Source organism: Toxorhynchites rutilus, chromosome 2, assembly GCF_029784135.1.
Source record: "Toxorhynchites rutilus septentrionalis strain SRP chromosome 2, ASM2978413v1, whole genome shotgun sequence".
NCBI classification, from domain to species: domain Eukaryota; kingdom Metazoa; phylum Arthropoda; class Insecta; order Diptera; family Culicidae; genus Toxorhynchites; species Toxorhynchites rutilus.
In genome coordinates this window covers 249,573,030-249,590,535 of record NC_073745.1, presented here as the reverse complement: position 1 = coordinate 249,590,535, position 17,506 = coordinate 249,573,030, and the positions used below count along the sequence as shown (strand labels likewise).

General features: G+C 38.6%; 2 protein-coding genes across 3 annotated transcripts in view; one reads left to right on the top strand and one right to left on the bottom strand.

Annotated features, from left to right (window-relative positions):
* Nucleotides 1-17,506, top strand: part of LOC129767841 (BTB/POZ domain-containing protein Tiwaz) — a 160,762-nt gene that overhangs the window by 134,353 nt on the left and 8,903 nt on the right. Inside the window, exons 1-2 of one of the 2 annotated variants that reach the window (XM_055769080.1) lie at nucleotides 16,463-16,755; nucleotides 16,840-17,223. In XM_055769080.1, the coding sequence (XP_055625055.1) occupies nucleotides 16,859-17,223 (365 nt within the window). In that variant the 5' untranslated portion in view covers nucleotides 16,463-16,755; nucleotides 16,840-16,858. Of the gene's footprint in view, nucleotides 1-16,462; nucleotides 16,756-16,839; nucleotides 17,224-17,506 lie in introns of those variants that run through there. The other variant, XM_055769078.1, reaches the window with a different exon arrangement.
* On the bottom strand, nucleotides 4,980-7,010 carry LOC129767839 (leucine-rich repeat-containing G-protein coupled receptor 4-like). The gene is made up of 2 exons (XM_055769076.1): nucleotides 6,861-7,010; nucleotides 4,980-6,787 (listed from the first exon to the last, which is right to left on the bottom strand). The coding sequence occupies exons 1-2, from the start codon at nucleotides 6,902-6,904 to the stop codon at nucleotides 5,074-5,076; spliced, it is 1,758 nt and encodes a 585-aa protein (XP_055625051.1). The 5' UTR covers nucleotides 6,905-7,010; the 3' UTR covers nucleotides 4,980-5,073.

The following is a 17,506-nucleotide window of genomic DNA, read 5'->3' as shown; positions in this document are numbered from 1 at the left end:
ACATAGCATGAGTGATCGGTTTACCCAAAAGTTGAAGCTTTGGTTTTGCTGGTCTATGCTTCCTAGAAAAAACCACCATCTCTGTTTTCTCCGTGGAGAATTCGATCCCTAGCCCAATGGCCCAGGTTGAAAAATTGTTCAAAGTATCTTGTAAGGGTTCTTGCAGGTCGGATTCTTTTGATCCTACGACAGACACTACTGCATCATCTGCAAGTTGTCTTAAGCTGCAATTTTGTGTAAGACAATTGTCAATGTCGCTTACATAGAAGTTGTACAAAAGGGGGCTTAAACATGAGCCCTGAGGGAGGCCCATGTAAGAGACCCGACTTACTCCGACTTATCTCCGTGAGAAAAGTTCAAATGTTTCTCACAAAGCAAGTTATATAACATATTATTCAATAGAGGCGGCAGACCCCGAGATTGTAATTTGTTTGACAAAACCTCTATTAAAACAGAATCAAAGGCCCCCTTTATGTCCAAGAATACTGAAGCCATTTGTTTTTTTTTCGGCATAAGCCATTTGAATTTCTGAAGAAAGCAACGCAAGACAATCATTCGTCCCCTTGCCCCTGCGGAACCCATATTGTGTATCTGAGAGTAGGCCATTCGTTTCAACCCAACGATCAAGGCGAAACAAGATCATTTTCTCCAACAATTTCCGTATACAAGACAGCATTGCTATTGGGCGGTACGAATTGAAGTCGGACGCGGGTTTTCCGGGTTTTTGAATAGCTATAACTCGTACTTGTCTCCAATCATCTGGAACAATATTATGCTCCAGAAACCGATTGAATAAGTTCAACAAGCGATGTTTCGCCACATCAGGGAGATTTTTCAGCAAGTTGAACTTAATTCTATCCGATCCCGGAGCAGAATTGTTACATGAAAGGAGAGCAAGAGAGAATTCTACCATCGAAAACTCGGAATCAAGATCGCACCTATCTTGTGGTATATCTCGAATAATTCTTTGCACTGGAACGGAATCGGGACAAACCTTTCGTGCAAAATTAAAAATCCATCGATGTGAATATTCCTCGCTTTCATTGGATGAAGAGCGATTTCTCATGTTTCGAGCCACTTTCCATAAATTTTTCATTGACGTTTCTCGTGATAAACCTCCCACGAAATTTCACCAATAAGCACGTTTTTTCCCTTTGATCAAGTTTTTAAATTGATTTTCAAGGTCCAAATACGTTTGAAAATTCTCAATGGTTCCACGTTTCCGAAAAGCTTTAAATGCATTCGATTTATCTCCATAAAGCTTGGAACACTGGCCATCCCACCATGGTTTGGGAGGCCTTCGACGAATAGTGGAACCTGGGATGGGTTTCGTTTGAGCGCGAACCGCGCTGTCATAGATCAAACGAGAAATGAAGTTATACTCCTCCAATGGAGGCAAACCATCTCTGGAATTGATGGCTAGAGCAATCGCGTCCGCATATTTTTTCCAGTCAATGTGTCTTGTGAGGTCGTATGCCATGTTTATTGATTCAGAAGAATTCAACCCATTGGTGATAGAAATTTTGATTGGCAAGTGGTCACTACCGTTGGGAACCTGGATTACATTCCACTTGCAATCTAACGATAGTGAATTCGAGCAAAGCGAGAGGTCAAGAGCACTTGGGTTAGCAGGAGGTTTAGGTACACGTGTTGTTTCCCCAGTGTTCAAAACGGTCATATTGAAGCTGTTACAAAGGTCATATATCAACGATGAACGATTATCGTCGTACGGTTCCCCCCAGGCAGTTCCGTGAGAGTTGAAGTCTCCCAAGATTAATCGTGGCTCAGGAAGGAGTGAGCACTTGTCAACAAGTTGCTTGCGGCTAACCGCAGCTCTCGGAGGCCAATACAAGCTGACTATACAGAGGTCTTTGCCTCTGATGTTTGCATGACAAGCAACAGCTTCGATCCCTCCAATAGGTGGAAGGTCAATTCTAAAAAATGAGTGACACTTATCTTTATTTCTATTGGCATCACTGAAAAAATCGACTTTATTTACAAAATTTATCGAAATCAGCCAATGAGCTACTGACAGAAATTTGGTCCGTAAAGACCCCAGTAAATGAAGTAAAAAGCCAGTAAATGAAGTTCGAATGAGCTAATATTTTGTATAGGGTATGTTATCAAGTAAATCAACATTTCGTAGCAAGTTTCGAATGAAAAATCGAGATAACTATTTTTATTGGCACCCAAAAAATCATACTTTTCGTTTCGTAAAAAAATTCGAGATGACACTAGGTCTTGACGTTTCATGCACTTTCAAGACATTTGACATCAAAATTTTTCTTCGAAAACCCCAATTTCCTTTGATTTGATCCCTTGGGTGATTTTTCGATTTTCAAAAAACTCAAACTTGACCACTTAGCGCCACTCTCCCTTAAGTACGATTGAGCTGATATTTTGCATAGGGTGTTTTTTCGAGGTGGTGAATTTTTTTATGGGGTAACCTTTTGAAGTTCGAGATGACCATTTTCATTGGCACCCTACTATCCATATACTATGTGGGCACTTGAAAAGGGGCGAGGGGGGATAGTTGCAGATGATATGTAATTTGAATGATAAAAAACCAAAGAAAATAATATATTTCGAATACAAACAAAAGCTTTTCATGGTTGGCTTATTAAATCCTATAGCTTTCCCTGTTGATGTAGGTTTGCGGAACGGATGTTTCGGATTTGGGTCTGGAAATCTCATCAAGCAACTTTTTTTCAGTATTGAAAGCGTATTTCAAGTTATAATTTTTTGCAAAATTCAAAGGCAAGACGACGGATATCGGTAATAAGGAGCTCATAAAAACGATTCTCAAGATCAAACAACCGAAGAACAAACTTCCGATCCTGGTCAGGTGTAAACACGGGAGTTTTGATCCCAGCTTGGGTAAGCATCCACCGGAGATGTAGCCGATGGGCTTGGACAAGGGATAACAAAAGGCCTGACAGTCTTTTTCTATTGACATGCATTACTTAACGTTGGCTTTGGGGGTTTTCAGCTGAATATCAATTCTTTTTGTCTTCAAAACATAAACACGATGCATCTACAAAAAAAATAAGGACTGTCAGTGTGACACAAACCAGGTGTCGATTCTACCCTGGCTGGTGGTGTCGGTTTTACTCCGAATGGACTTGAAATTTCAAAACATAAGCACGATGCAAAATTTTCGAGCATGTATAAGTAATAAAATCACCCCCTGTTTCACAGAATACATAGAATAATGATCGGACATGAACTAGGCTCACAAAAAGTCTCGAATTTTACAACGTGTTTCGACTAAACACTTAGGGGTAGTGGGGGGAAATTGGTCTGCTTGTTTGGTAGTATAACTATTGACTATAGATCCCGTATTGATAGTCACCTTATGTTTGAAGAATTTAATGACTTTTGAGTCACCCTGTACTTCACTAGAGCTATCACATGTCGAAATACAAATAAAAACAGAAATTGCTCTCTCGATAGCCATTCGGCCGTAGTTCTGTGCGCATGGTATCTAAGGAATTTCTCATGAAATTTAGTTTATTCAATCTGATATATTGGACAAATCGTCAGTTTGGACGACTTTTCACATATTCTAGGAGAGGTGAACAGATATTTTGTTTAATCTCAGCGATTAATTAGCATAGAAATGCTTTGATGTTTGGGGGCAAAGTGGTCATAGGTGAATAATGACTTACAATGTTCTGTTTACTAAAGCTGATATACCGCATCACATTCTGCTCTTGAAGAAGATCCTTTTGTGACTTTGACCCTGGATGAATATCAACTAAACCAAGCCTCATTATGCGGAAAGTTATGTGTTTCTTACTACGTTTTTGTATGCATGAGAAAATTGAAATTGAGACTATAGGTGAATAGGTCAAGCTTATTTCATACATGTACCTACTATATTAAACATCATTGGAACAAATTTAGACGAAAAAAAAGCATAAATCTATCCCATGATATATGTGATTGACGATTTTGCCCCCACTAGGTGACCACTTTACCTCCAAGCAAAAAAAAGTTCGAATTTTCACCTTTTTTCCTAATGATGAAAAGTGTACTATTTTGAATTTTTATAGTAAAAACCATTTGCTATCTTCAAGAACAATGAGTTGAACTTTAATATTCTTCAAGAAACGGGAATTGAATCGGTATGTGGACGCTGGAAATGGGCATATTCTTTAGGGTGACTACTATGCCCCCACTTCCCCTAAATTCCATTAAAGAAGTTTCACACGGACTGTATCCAGTTTGCTGATCGGTTCTTTTGTGCTGTTTGTTTTGACAAAAACACGTCTTCAACAATTGGTATGGTGATTCGAAACGTAAGAAATTGCAAATATGTACAAGGTACATCGGAAAATTTTCGAAGAAAATAGCTTTTAACTGTAAAAGTCAGAGGGTGTCAGTTTTACCCTGATTTCGCCTACATTTGAGGATTTTAAGATACTGTGATCCCAGCCATAGACTTCCTGTTCAATACTACACAACAGCACATCCTATTTCAAATAGACATGAAATAGAAATACGAAATTAAACGTTACATACATCATGTTTCTCTAAACATATAACTGCCAAAAATCAAGAAAACACACAAAAAATATTCGCTCAGGGCGTGGCAATAAAAAACTACCAATATTATTTTACATGCGGAAAAAAAATTATGCCAGATCAGTCCACTAGATTATAATAAAAATGTATCACCTGCAAGGAACTGTTTAAGAGAGACCATCCACGTACCCAACTGCCAACAATCACTATATGCATAAAAAAAATTATAAATACAAATATACCTCATCCAATCACTAAAATGTCACTAAAAACACCAAACTTTAATTCTAACATCCGAAAAAAAAATCACGAAAACCCGTTGTTTCTCGACCTTCCAGAATATGGTCCTCCCTCAAAGCATTCCATAATAGACATATACAGATTGGTTGAGAACAACTTCAAATTCACACTTGGCAGTGATATGACTATTTATATCTAAACACTTCACCAACTCACGTTCATCGCGTTACTTGATACACCCGAACACCATGTTGATCCACAATACTTATTTATAATTACCCATAGACAATACATTATGTTTATTCTTTAAAAATCCTCCAAATGCGTCTGAACGGAAGCGGTCTCCCCACGTCTGAAGATGATCATCCGATCTATCGCCCTGCGGGCATTCGCATTGTAGTGAACATACAGCAAAAATGCAACGTTCAACACCAAGATGGTGGTCAATATCAGCATAATGAACACTTGGTATCCCGAGGCGAAAGGCACCTCACAGTTCCTATCAGTGTGCAGTGCAATCCTTCGCACCTCCTCCAGCTGACTGTTGCTGGTCGTATTAACCAGCCTTATCATTTCTAGCAGCTCCACCACCGAGTCCTGGTCGAACCCTGTCGCACTAAGTTTCTCTGCCATCAGCTTCAAGCGCACATCTTTTTCACGATCCAAATTGTCATCGTCGTGATAAACAGGTTGGAACAAAATTCGCTCTTTATCCGAGCTGGCACAGTAAATTCCTTGCACGTTGGTCAGGTGTGATACCTCGCCGTAGGCTTTCGTTGGACTCACCGATATTCCTCTTCGGTTGCAGTTTCGAACAAGAGTGGTCAAATAGGAGCAATTCCAAGCGTTAGCAAACAGTCCAAGGTAGGTGAGATTCGGGAACAATTCAGGAATGTGCTCGTAATTGATCGCTCGGATTTCGTTTCCGTCGACGAATAACTTTTCCAGGCTGGGCGTGGAAGTTAGCACTGTGATGTCGATGACGCGGAGAGCATTGTACGATATATCCAACCGTCGAAGTTTCGATTGCTGAGCAAAAATACCGTGTTCCAGTGTTCCTAGCTTAGTGGCTTCCAAATTCAAATCGGTTAACTTTTTCAGCCTGAGGAACGTTGTAAGATTCAACGGACCGATCGGATTGAAGGACAAATCCAAGATGACTATACTTTCTAGTGTCGTAATGTTTTTGATATCCGCCAAATTATTTCCGGACAACATCAGCAGATAAAGTTGGGACTTCGAGGAGTCTTCCGTATACACCGAGGTGAGGTTATTTTCCGCCGCGAACAGCTTCGTCAGTTGAGGTGGAATTTTCAGCGTTGTTAAACTGTTATTATCGATGACCAAAGTCCTCAGATAAATTAAACTTCTTAGAAAACTGTCACTCAAACTATGAATACGATTGCCCTTCAGATCTAGATATGCAATCATGCTGCAATTGTCGAACAGATTATCATGCAACATGCTCAATTTGTTATTTGCAAGCGACAGATACGTCAGCAGGTTCAGTTTCGAAAACAAATCCCTATCCAAATCGTGCAGCTCGTTCTTCGACAAATCCAGATGATCGATTTTGGTAGCATCATAAAGCGCCTTTTCCTTCACCTCGACGATACGATTGTTGGAAATATCCAGCCTCATCAACTTGTCACATCCTTTGAACACAAAGTCGTTCAAAACCGTCAGCTGGTTGCTGGACAGGTTCAGATAGCGCAACTCCTTGGCATGCTCGAAGGTGTACTTGTTGATGTTCTCGATTTGGCTCCGAGAGACGTCCAAGTTTTGCATTTCCGGAAATGAGGTGAACATGATGCGCGGAATTTCCGTTAGCCGCGAATCGTAGAACTCGAAGTTATACGGTCTCGGATACTCGGACCGGAAAACGACCTCTTCGGCATCGTGAGTTACACTAATGTTCGTGAGGGCACAATATCGAATCGTGTACACACTGTTCAGGAAGTGGTTGCAGTCGTGGATGATGGCGTGGTAAATCGGGAGTAGAAACAGTAGCAACAGAATCCTGTAACGGACCACAAAGACAAGAATGATGCGTATGTGAACTTGTAACTTGTTGCGATTGTTTTTTTCCTCACCTGAGCCCAAACATCCCAGCAGATTTGTCCTGAGGGAGTGACATTCTACTTGCACGGTCGAGTAGGAACTAAACTAGGAAGTGCAAAATCACAAGGAGTATGATTTGCATCATTCGCTTTCTTCCTTCTTGGCTTATCAGCGTGACAGCCTTTGTTGTAAATGATATGACTCTTTTTTTTCGCACATTCAGCACGCCAGCCGATGTAAATATATTGTGTAACTCGGAAACGTTCTGATTAATGTTTGTTCTATGCAATTACTGACAAGTATTACAATTACAATCAGGGAATGTATTGATATTTTTTTGTATTTTGATGAATTGATAATTAGATTTTGGGATGAAAATTAACGTGAAATGCCATGTTTTTCTCTATTTCTAAAACAAGTGAGCTTTAGTTTATTATTTTTCTGATGGAAAGTATATAACAATCGTATTATTTCTCTTACACAGGGTGTCCCAAAAAATTTGGCGAATTTTTGTTTTGTTTTTTTCAAAAGTCGATTTCATCTGTTTGATTTATTTATATCCAGGTTATCCAATTTGACCAGCCGCACCATCCTACTGTAGAACAACGTGTTGCTCAGGAGAGTAGTTGGTCCTATCCCATGGAAGCATCTGGTTCTTCAAACTACTGATGTAATCTTCAGTATTGATTTAAGGGGGGAACCCTGTCTGGAAGGTTGATTTTTTTTTTTAGGAATATGGATGCGTAGATGGTGTCTGAAAATTGGTACCCTGCTGGTGGTACTGGTTCTGAAGCAGCGGGGTATAGTAAAATGAATTCCAATGAATATTTTGAGAATTTAGGACAATGCCCGAAGCATCCTATGTAATGTTTTTGAAAATTCGAAAAATTGCCAAAATGGTGGGCATTTTTGTTAAAAATGGAACATTTTTCATGAAAAATAGCTGTTCAGAAACTCACAAAAGATCGAAAAATTGAGATATCGAAATACGACTATGTAACGCTTTATAAAATTCATTTTTACATGTTGATAAAGTGGTGTTGCTAAACAATGTTATACTTTTCTTTGTTAAATTCTGATGATTACGCAGAAACAAATAATGCTATTTCTTTACCGCCACTTTACATTTGCTGCCGATCACGACTGGTAATTTTCAAACAATTGCAGAGCCATTTTATTCATTCTTTAGGTATCTATACATTCCATTTATTATTATCATATCTACAGTGACTCTTAATAGATACTTGAATCTACAACAACTATTCGATACCTAACCGACCGATCAAGAAATTCTTGGCAGATGGCTATTTTTTGAGAGCTGTCGTTGAACCATTGAAACATATTGTATTCGACTACAAAAACAAGCTGAAAACTGTACTTTAGCATCCAAGGGTAACCATAAATCAATTTAACCTGTTATTGATTTTTTCTATAACTGTACACTAGGGTGCCAATGAATGTATGGAAAAAAAGTGACCCTATACAAAATGTTCACCACCTCGAAAAAACCCCCTTTGCAAAATATCAGCTCAATCAGACTTAAGGGCGAGTGGCGCAAAGCGGTTGATGTTTGAGTTTTTCGAAAATCGAAAAATCACCCAAGGAAATCTGACTTTTCGAAAAAAAAAATTTGTTGCAAAATGTCTTAAAATTGCATGACACGTCGAGATTTTGTGTCATTTCGAAAAAAATTTTTGTCAAAAATCGACACTTTGGGACTTTGAAATGATTAGTGTCGCAGATGTTAAAATTTGAGTTTATTGAAAACCAAAAAATCACCGGAAGTCGGGGTTTTCAAATTTTTTTAAACCCCCATTTTCGGTGTTCTTTCGTTTTAAAAAAAACTCAAATTTTAACGTCTGCGACATTAATAAATGAAGTTCGAATGAGCTAATATTTTGCATAGGGTATATTATCGTGCAAATCAACATTTCACAGCAAGTTCCAAATGAAAAATCGAGATAACTATTTTTATTTGTACCCAAAACCATATGTTTCGTCTTGTATTCCGAAAAAAAACAAGTCCCAGAGTGTCGATTTTTGACAAAAAATTTTTTTCGAGATGACACTAAATCTCGACATTTTATACAATTTTAAGACATTTGGCATAAAAAAAAAATCTAAAACCCCGATTTCCTTTACTCCCTCCTTGGGTGATTTCTCGATTTTCAAAAAACTCATACTTTGACCGCTTTGCACCACTCTCCCTTAACACGTTAAGCCCCGATTTTTTCTTGCTCCGCTTTCCATTCAGCGCGCATCAAAAGCAACAACAAACAAATCATATATATTTTTATTTTCTTATTTTATAACTGTCAGCGCCAAAAAGCTCAACGTCGACTCCAAGGGACCGACACTGGGCTCAACGTGTTAAGTCCTATTGAGCTAATATTATGCATAGGGTGGTTTTTCGAGGTGGTGAACATATCTTCTGGGGTAACTTTTTGAAATTCGAGATGACCATTTTCATTGGCACCCTACTGTACACCCAAAAAAAACAGAAAATTTCTGAGAAAAAATCTTGAAAAAGTTTTTGTTTGAAAAACTTTTTTGCTTTAAATATACACAATTTGCGATGCATAGAAGAGTTGTACGGCACATATTTATTTACCTTTTCATCAAAATTTGAGATGACCACTTTTAGAAAATCGAGTTTTAGTATTTGAATTATGAATTATGAAATTATGAAAAGCACTGTAAGTTCGGATCTCTCAATTCTTTTGAAGCTACTGGAGAATCACTACTGACCTTTTGGTCTTTAACGAAAATATCAAAAAAATCACAGGAGGGTTGTGTCCGAGACACGACCGCATTGTTGACGTAGGATTCCGTTAGGCTAGCTGTTGATTATGGATATGTTTGAAGAATTACATCGTTAAACTCTTTGATAATGGTTTGGGATTTGGTGGTCTACTTGCGATATAAAAATGCCCCCGACTTGCATATATTTGCAATGCCGATTTCTTTCGGGCATCTTGGTTTTGATGTCTCTGTTAGGGAACACATTTCGGCAGGACCCAAAATTTCCCCTACTTTCATTTATTTGCAATGTCGATTTCCTCCAGGCAGATTGGTTAGATGTCTCTGTTAGGGAACCGCCGCATGTGTCGTCAATTTCCGTTAGAATAGGAGTTGAGATTTTTCAATTGTTCGATAGTTAGTTTCATGACATATTTTATTTTATTCAATATAAAAAATTGTTATAGAGTGCCGAAATCGATTGACGCAAAAATTTCATCAATCCATCATGGAATGACTGAGCGATAAGCGTTTGAAATTGGACAATTTTCACGATGTTCTCAATTTTCGATTTTGCAATTTGTACCCCAATATGTTCCCGAAAGACGTAATCCTACGTCAAAAGAAATCTAAACCAATTCCTCCCTTGTTCACATATTTATTTACCTTTTCATCAAAATTTGAGATGACCACTTTTAGAAAATCGAGTTTTAGTATTTGAAGTCGATTTTTTCCAATGTGAGATTTAAAAAAAAATTCCAGTATTTTTTCTGAAAATTCTATTATTTTCCTAAAACTCTTCCATAGATCACCTTTTTGTAGGACTTACCATTTTCGAGTAGAAAAATTTATTTAAAATATGATCAAAAATATTTAGCCCTCTCCATATGTTAGTCTAGATAAATTTTCGGAAAACAAAGTATGCCATGTTGCTTAATTCGGTAAAGTCTTCACGCCCAGAAAGTTTCATTAAGTTCTGAGAGGGTCATGCCAATATCTGGTCGAGTTGGCCCGAAATCCGTCATTTATTTCTTCCATATCATTTTTCTCTACTTGAGCATTTAAAGTATCTAGTTTTGTTTTTTCTAACAGCCGTCATATTTTCTACAGTCATCTTATTTCTTCATTTGGTATTTGTTCTGGACAACTTTCTAAGCAAGCGCTCCAAGGATGCCTAAGAAGGATTTGAAACGATTCGCGCCAACTCGGATAGTCACAAAAACTACATATCCGACCAGTATGCCAATGCACAATGGTCTATGAGATGTATTTAAGGGAAAATTAGCATTTAGAGCTCAACTGTTATTCTCTAGACAAAAGCTGTCTTCGACAAAGTTGTTACATATGATAGAGCGTTCATTTTTATGCTATCAAAAATAGGGTGACCAAAATTGTCGATGAAATAAAATATCTAACTTTCATATAGTTATAGATAGAGGTAAACATTGTTCGACAAAACGTGGGGGCGATCTGGCGTAGTGGTAACATCCATGCCTCTCACGCTAAAGGTCACGAGTTCAATTCTCACTCCCGACATTCTTCCAAAAATGGAAGTAAAAAGTGACGAACCAGCCAAATGAGTTGAAAATCACTATAATACAGATAAAAAAAAAATTGTTCGACAATATCGTAGTCCTAGTAATTTGAGACATCTTTGTAGAACAAAGTTTTTTTTCTATCTCTTGAAATAACCGATAATAATATAAAAGTTAGAGCAAAAAACAGTTTTTTTCATGGTGACCATAACGTAACATAGTAAAAAGGCACTATCTTTTTACTATGTTACGTTATGGTCACCATGAAAAAAACTGTTTTTTGCTCTAACTTTTATATTTTAAATTCTACATACAAATTCTCTTCGGAAGACTTTTAGAGTTACTTAATACAAATATTTTTCGATGCAGAACTTGTCAATGTCCCAACTTCACTCAAAGTTATTGATATTTCTTCCCAAAAAAGTAAGAGCAAAATACATTTTTTCATGGTGACCCTAACGTAACATAGAAAAAAGGCGCTATATCGGTTATTTCAAGAGATAGAAAAAAAACTTTGTTCTACAAAGATGTCTCAAATAACTAAGACTACAACATTGTCGAATTATGTTTACCTCTATCTATACAGATAAGAAAGTTAGATTTTTGATTTCATCGACAAATTTGGGCACCCTATTTTTGATAACATAAAAATGAATGCTCTATCGTATGTAACAACTTCGTTGGAGACAGTTTTTGTCTAGGGAATAACTGTCGAGCGTTAAATGCTAATTTCCACTTAAATACATCTCCTAGACCAATGTGCAATGGAGAGCATCCTCAAGAATGGTATGACTAATAATGTTATTTTAGTAGAATTTTCAATTTAGCTGTGTCTATTCTGGTTTCCATATAAGAAATGGTCTAACTAATATTTTTTGAATATATTTCATTTTGAACTTCTTTGAAATATCGGTTGACTTATAGCTCGATATCAAATAGAGTGCAATTGCGGAATTGAATTATTTGGACCTCTCGTTTAAAGGGGATATCTTTTTTTTCTTTTTTCTCATTCTCTCATATCCGGAATCTTGGGTAACGGGTAATAAAATTTCGTGATTGGCAACCTGGAAAAGCTTGTTTTTGAAAAAAATCACGCAGCTCGTCCTCACACTTCGCGTGCAACTCTGAAAAACAGTTTCAACCAGTTTCGTACCCTCCGCAAGGTTGTCCCGACCAGGTGCGTTGCGATTGTAAGGCGAGTAGTTGTTGGGGATCTTAGGATATGGTAGACAGTCGATGTCGCAACATTTTCGCTTTTAAAATGCTGTACCGTATACTTTTCGCGATATTGCTGTACAATTCGCAGAACTGTACAACTCGCTCACGAAAAGCTTTTTGTTTCGACGGCATTTTGAGCAAAACTAAGCAAGCATACACAAATAAAAAAAAAATAACAGAAAAAGGAGAGAGAGAGAGAGAGAGAGAGAGAGAGAGAGAGAAAGAGAGAGAGAGAAAAGACTAGCACATACACACTCTTATTTCTGAGCCCATCACATCTCCATAGCTGCATTTAGAAGGAGATTGATCAAGAGCTTTTTCGTTTTAAATTACATCAGGATTCATTTTTTTAGGCTAAATCAAAGATTTTTCTAACTAAAATCGGTACGCCCATTTTAAAAGTTACACTTGAGTCAAAAAATTCCCAATTGCTGTGGAAAAATCATATTTCCTCCAACCCAAACGGAAAACAAACTTTCATTCGAATCAAAACTACTCATGTTTTGTCATTTGTCGATTTCATTTGAAATTTCTCTCTTTTGTTGGTATTTCTGTCACAATACATCGATTGTCACTATTCGTTTAGGGGGGCTTTACCTGAAACGCGTGGAAAACGAATATTCGAGGGTGGTCGTATAATTATGAAAAGCACTGTAAGTTCGGATCTCTCAATTCTTTTGAAGCTACTGGAGAATCACTACTGACCTTTTGGTCTTTAACGAAAATATCAAAAAAAATCACAGGAGGGTTGTGTCCGAGACACGACCGCATTGTTGACGTAGGATTCCGTTAGGCTAGCTGTTGATTATGGATATGTTTGAAGAATTACATCGTTAAACTCTTTGATAATGATTTGGGATTTGGTGGTCTACTTGCGATATAAAAATGCCCCCGACTTGCATATATTTGCAATGCCGATTTCTTTCGGGCATCTTGGTTTTGATGTCTCTGTTAGGGAACACATTTCGGCAGGACCCAAAATTTCCCCTACTTTCATTTATTTGCAATGTCGATTTCCTCCAGGCAGATTGGTTAGATGTCTCCGTTAGGGAACCGCCGCATGTGTCGTCAATTTCCGTTAGAATAGGAGTTGAGATTTTTCAATTGTTCGATAGTTAGTTTCATGACATATTTTATTTTATTCAATATAAAAAATTGTTATAGAGTGCCGAAATCGATTGACGCAAAAATTTCATCAATCCATCATGGAATGACTGAGCGATAAGCGTTTGAAATTGGACAATTTTCACGATGTTCTCAATTTTCGATTTTGCAATTTGTACCCCAATATGTTCCCGAAAGACGTAATCCTACGTCAAAAGAAATCTAAACCAATTCCTCCCTTGTTCTATTCAGGGGGCTCACGTGAAGATCATCTTCTACTGACTTCCACTGAAAAAGCGAAAGAGTTTGTGTTGTCTCACAATCTTGGGCGAAACGTCGTTAGCTCTTATAAGCATGCTGTCGCTGAAAATGGTGCCATGGTAGATCAATCGAACAAATTTTGAATGGATGCTAAGAGCTTTGCTACGTTCCTTCAGTATATAAGTTAGCTAAAGTTATACCAGTTCCAAAACCGGGGGAAGATCATTCCCTCCCTTAGAGATATCCGTCCATCAGCTTCCTTTGTGCGATCTCCAAGTTGTTCGAGAAATGCGTTCGATGCCGAATTCTTGCTGTTGTGGATGAGTATGGTGTCTTTCCGGAGAAACAGTTTGGTTTCTATAAAAGAGGGTCCACCATCCATCGATCCACTAGAGTTACCAGTATTATTATACAGCAGAAGACGACAGCAATGGCGCTCTTGGACATTGCAAAGGCCTTCCATAAAAGGTGGTATACTTAGGACTCACTCTAGACAGCTATCTGATTTTAGGTGCGTGGAGAGAGGTCAGGTTGGAGAATGGTGCTTCTAGTCAGTGCATTTATTTGTCCGGAATTTACAGTAAATTCATAGGTTTAGGTTAATGTTAGGTTAAGTAGATAGATTAGTATAATAATTATTAAAACATGTCCATCATATCATATAAAACGTGCATTTCATAATGCAATTTTTTATCTACAATTAAGATGAAACGCATAGGCCGTCCACTTAACTTGTAGACACTTTGCTTAGAACAAAAATCAAATGAAATGGCGTTTCCTTTCCCTGCTTCCTTGTCTCCAAAATATCCTGTTAATTAGTCATATTTGACCGCTTACAAGCAATCACGTTTTTTTTCAGACGGTTCCGTTGTTGGCAGATCAGGATAATAGGTTTTCCGTAGGAGAGCTGCTCGTAATTTGATAATTCAAGTGGTTCCAAAAGGTTATTTTGTGAAACGTTCATCTCTTTGGCAATCGAAATGGCAAAACATTTCCGACAATTTTCTGACCAAAGCGTGGCGCATTTTTTGTGTAACCACATAACCACAAACACTATTCACATTTTTAGTCGCCTGTTCGTTTTGTGGCATTTATTGAAGCGCTCATCTTTGACGCGCGTTCAAACAATACGGGTTTAGGCAATGTCGAACGAGACACGCAATCGAAACAAACTTTCCATTATTCTTATATCTCATCAAATGACTTAATTCATTTAAGACAGGTTTCGTAACACTGCTACCGAATTTTTCGTGTGTGTGTTCTTTCTTTATCGTGTTGAATTTAGGAAAGGAAATGGAACTTTAATTTTAGAATTTTGATTTATGGCTCTACAGTTGTAAATCAAATCGCGGATCTTTTAGGAAATATTAACCAACTCTATAGTAATGATGATAGTATCCTATTTTCAGACTGTTAAATGCTATAATTATGTCCACAGGTGAAACTTTTAATGTTTAATGTTTAATGTTAATGATTTTTAATAATGATTTCATAATTTCGAGGTCATTCACCAAAAAGGTTTTGTATATTGGAAATGTTTCATCTATGGAATATTATTTTTTTTTTTGCAAACCGACATGAATGTTACGCATATGGTCGGCTGTGGTTGTTTTTGAAACCTCTTCCTTTGGGTTGATCCTAACCGTTAACCTTTGACCGGTTAATGAACGCTATTAGCGCAGCAGACGCTAGAAAAACATACAATTGAAATATTGCAACAACTGCATCGCTGACAAGTTCAAGTTTATGCACTGCATAATACACTTGCAACTGATAAGAGCTTTGCAGCCATCCACTACCCGGCCCGACGGTTCTGATTGCACGAAGTGCGAAAGCAAAATATTGGTGTCAAAGTGGCGCCAATGTATGTTGCTGCCAGCAATCGAATGATGTCTCGAGATCGTGTAGGAGGACTATAAACCAACTTCTGAAGACAAACAGTTTAAATTCAGTAATCGAATTGTTAGCTTTGGGTATTTGCCGTAGTTCTCTTTAGATGTTCGGTGTCGGTCGGTTTTCCCTGCAACGTTTAACACTTGGAAACAACACGAGAGCATATGCGTGGGGTCACGTTACCTTACCATGAAAGTGGGTTTCCTTCGCGAAAGGACCGGTAACATTCAACCCCGAACCTACATGCATATGGACGGCGTCAGTCTCACTCGCTTCGTACAGCCCTCCCGAAACAAATTCTCATTAAACACATTTTTCGCGTCACGAGTTTTGAGCAGAGTACCCCTCGGCTATCTATCTGGTACGGATTCCCTCCGGGGGTACAATTAATCTTAAAAATAAAACCGAAAAGAGGAAAATCATGACACCAACACAACCTTCCTCCCCTCATCCTTCCGGTTCCCCACCCACCACCACTTACGGGTAGGAATCCCAGCGCAGCAACCGCTCGAAGCTTGAGGCGGCAGCAGCAGCAGCAGTGTCATGTTTTGCCCGCTGCTTTCGGTCCCTTTCCGCACCATTCGTCCCCTTCGTCCTCATAAAGATGGAGGTTGCAAGCGCTCGAGGATATCGCGAGGGTTCTGCACCAACAGTCACTTAGTACGAAGTCGCAGAAAAAAAACGCTACCCCAGAGAAGAAAACAGCTCAACGCAACAAAATTTATAAATCAAGATTTGTGTGTGTTGTCGAAATATTCAGTGCGGATTTCTGAGCCGCCGTCGGCCGTTGCCACACGGAAACTCACAGCGCGCCGCCCTGCACAATATGATGAGAAATATGCTCTCAATGAGTACTTTCCTGTGTATGCGCGACAGATTTTTTTTTTCTTCTCAAAATTGGGCTGCTCAAAAAATGATGCTGGCATCTTTCTTCGGAACCGTCAGAAGAAGTTGAAGCAGAAGTAACGGAAAATGTGATGCATACCGACTGAGAGAGAAAAAATGAGTTAATTTTGGATTTTGATAACCTGACAACAACGCTTTCAAAGCTGGAGGCACAATTACGGTGTTCGATATTCCATTGGCGAGCTGATGGTGATCTTTTCCAGGAATTGTTTCGGTCTGAATACCACATTTGTAATAAGCAACCCATTAGCAAGTGACCACGATTCGAAAAGTAAATGCAACATACGACCAAAACAAAAACCCTATACTTGTTAACTAATGTGATCTTCCATCATTCTCTCTTGACTTTACGTAGGCGAAAATGTAACAGTGACATGGAGCGAGATCGTGACCGCGAGCGGGCCGAACGGGGCAGTGGAATCCGGGGCGACCAAGATGTAAAACCTTCGCTCGAGCCGCGGGATTTGTCCGCAACGAGGCTGTTTTCCGCGACGCAGATCAAAATAAGCACTTCACCCACCACGTCACCGACCATCTCGAACTCCTCGTCGCCGACGCCGACGCCTCCCATCCCCGCCGTCTCGCCCGTTGTCTCGGGCGTTGGCAGTGGGTATCACCACTCGAACCACAAGCAGATCACTGGTATCCCATGCGTGGCCGCCGCCTCCAAATATACCGCCCCGGTGCATATCGACGTTGGCGGGACGATCTACACCAGCTCGCTGGAAACGTTGACAAAGTAAGTGTTGCGATGATTAGTTTCAAGTTATTTGGTTTTCTCATATGGGATTAGTGCAGTTTTCAAAGAAGGATTATAGTACCGTGCGATGGTGCTTCATTGAAATTATTTATATTTTGTTTTTTTTATGTTTCATTAAATGACGCTGTAATATGCTAAGACTATGGAATATTTGCTTCCTAGAATTTACTTATGGTAAATACTCACAACTTTTATCAAATTATAATTTTGTCAAAGAAAAATGACATCTGAATACTATTCTTCGAAGTACATGTGATAAACA

Excerpts from the sequence above, each read along its gene's own strand:
- LOC129767839 (XM_055769076.1), bottom strand. The coding sequence starts at position 6,904 with ATGTCACTCCCTCAGGACAAATCTGCTGGGATGTTTGGGCTCAG. Across the intron at positions 6,788-6,860 it reads GCTGGGATGTTTGGGCTCAG|GATTCTGTTGCTACTGTTTC; the intron begins GTGAGGAAAAAA and ends GGTCCGTTACAG.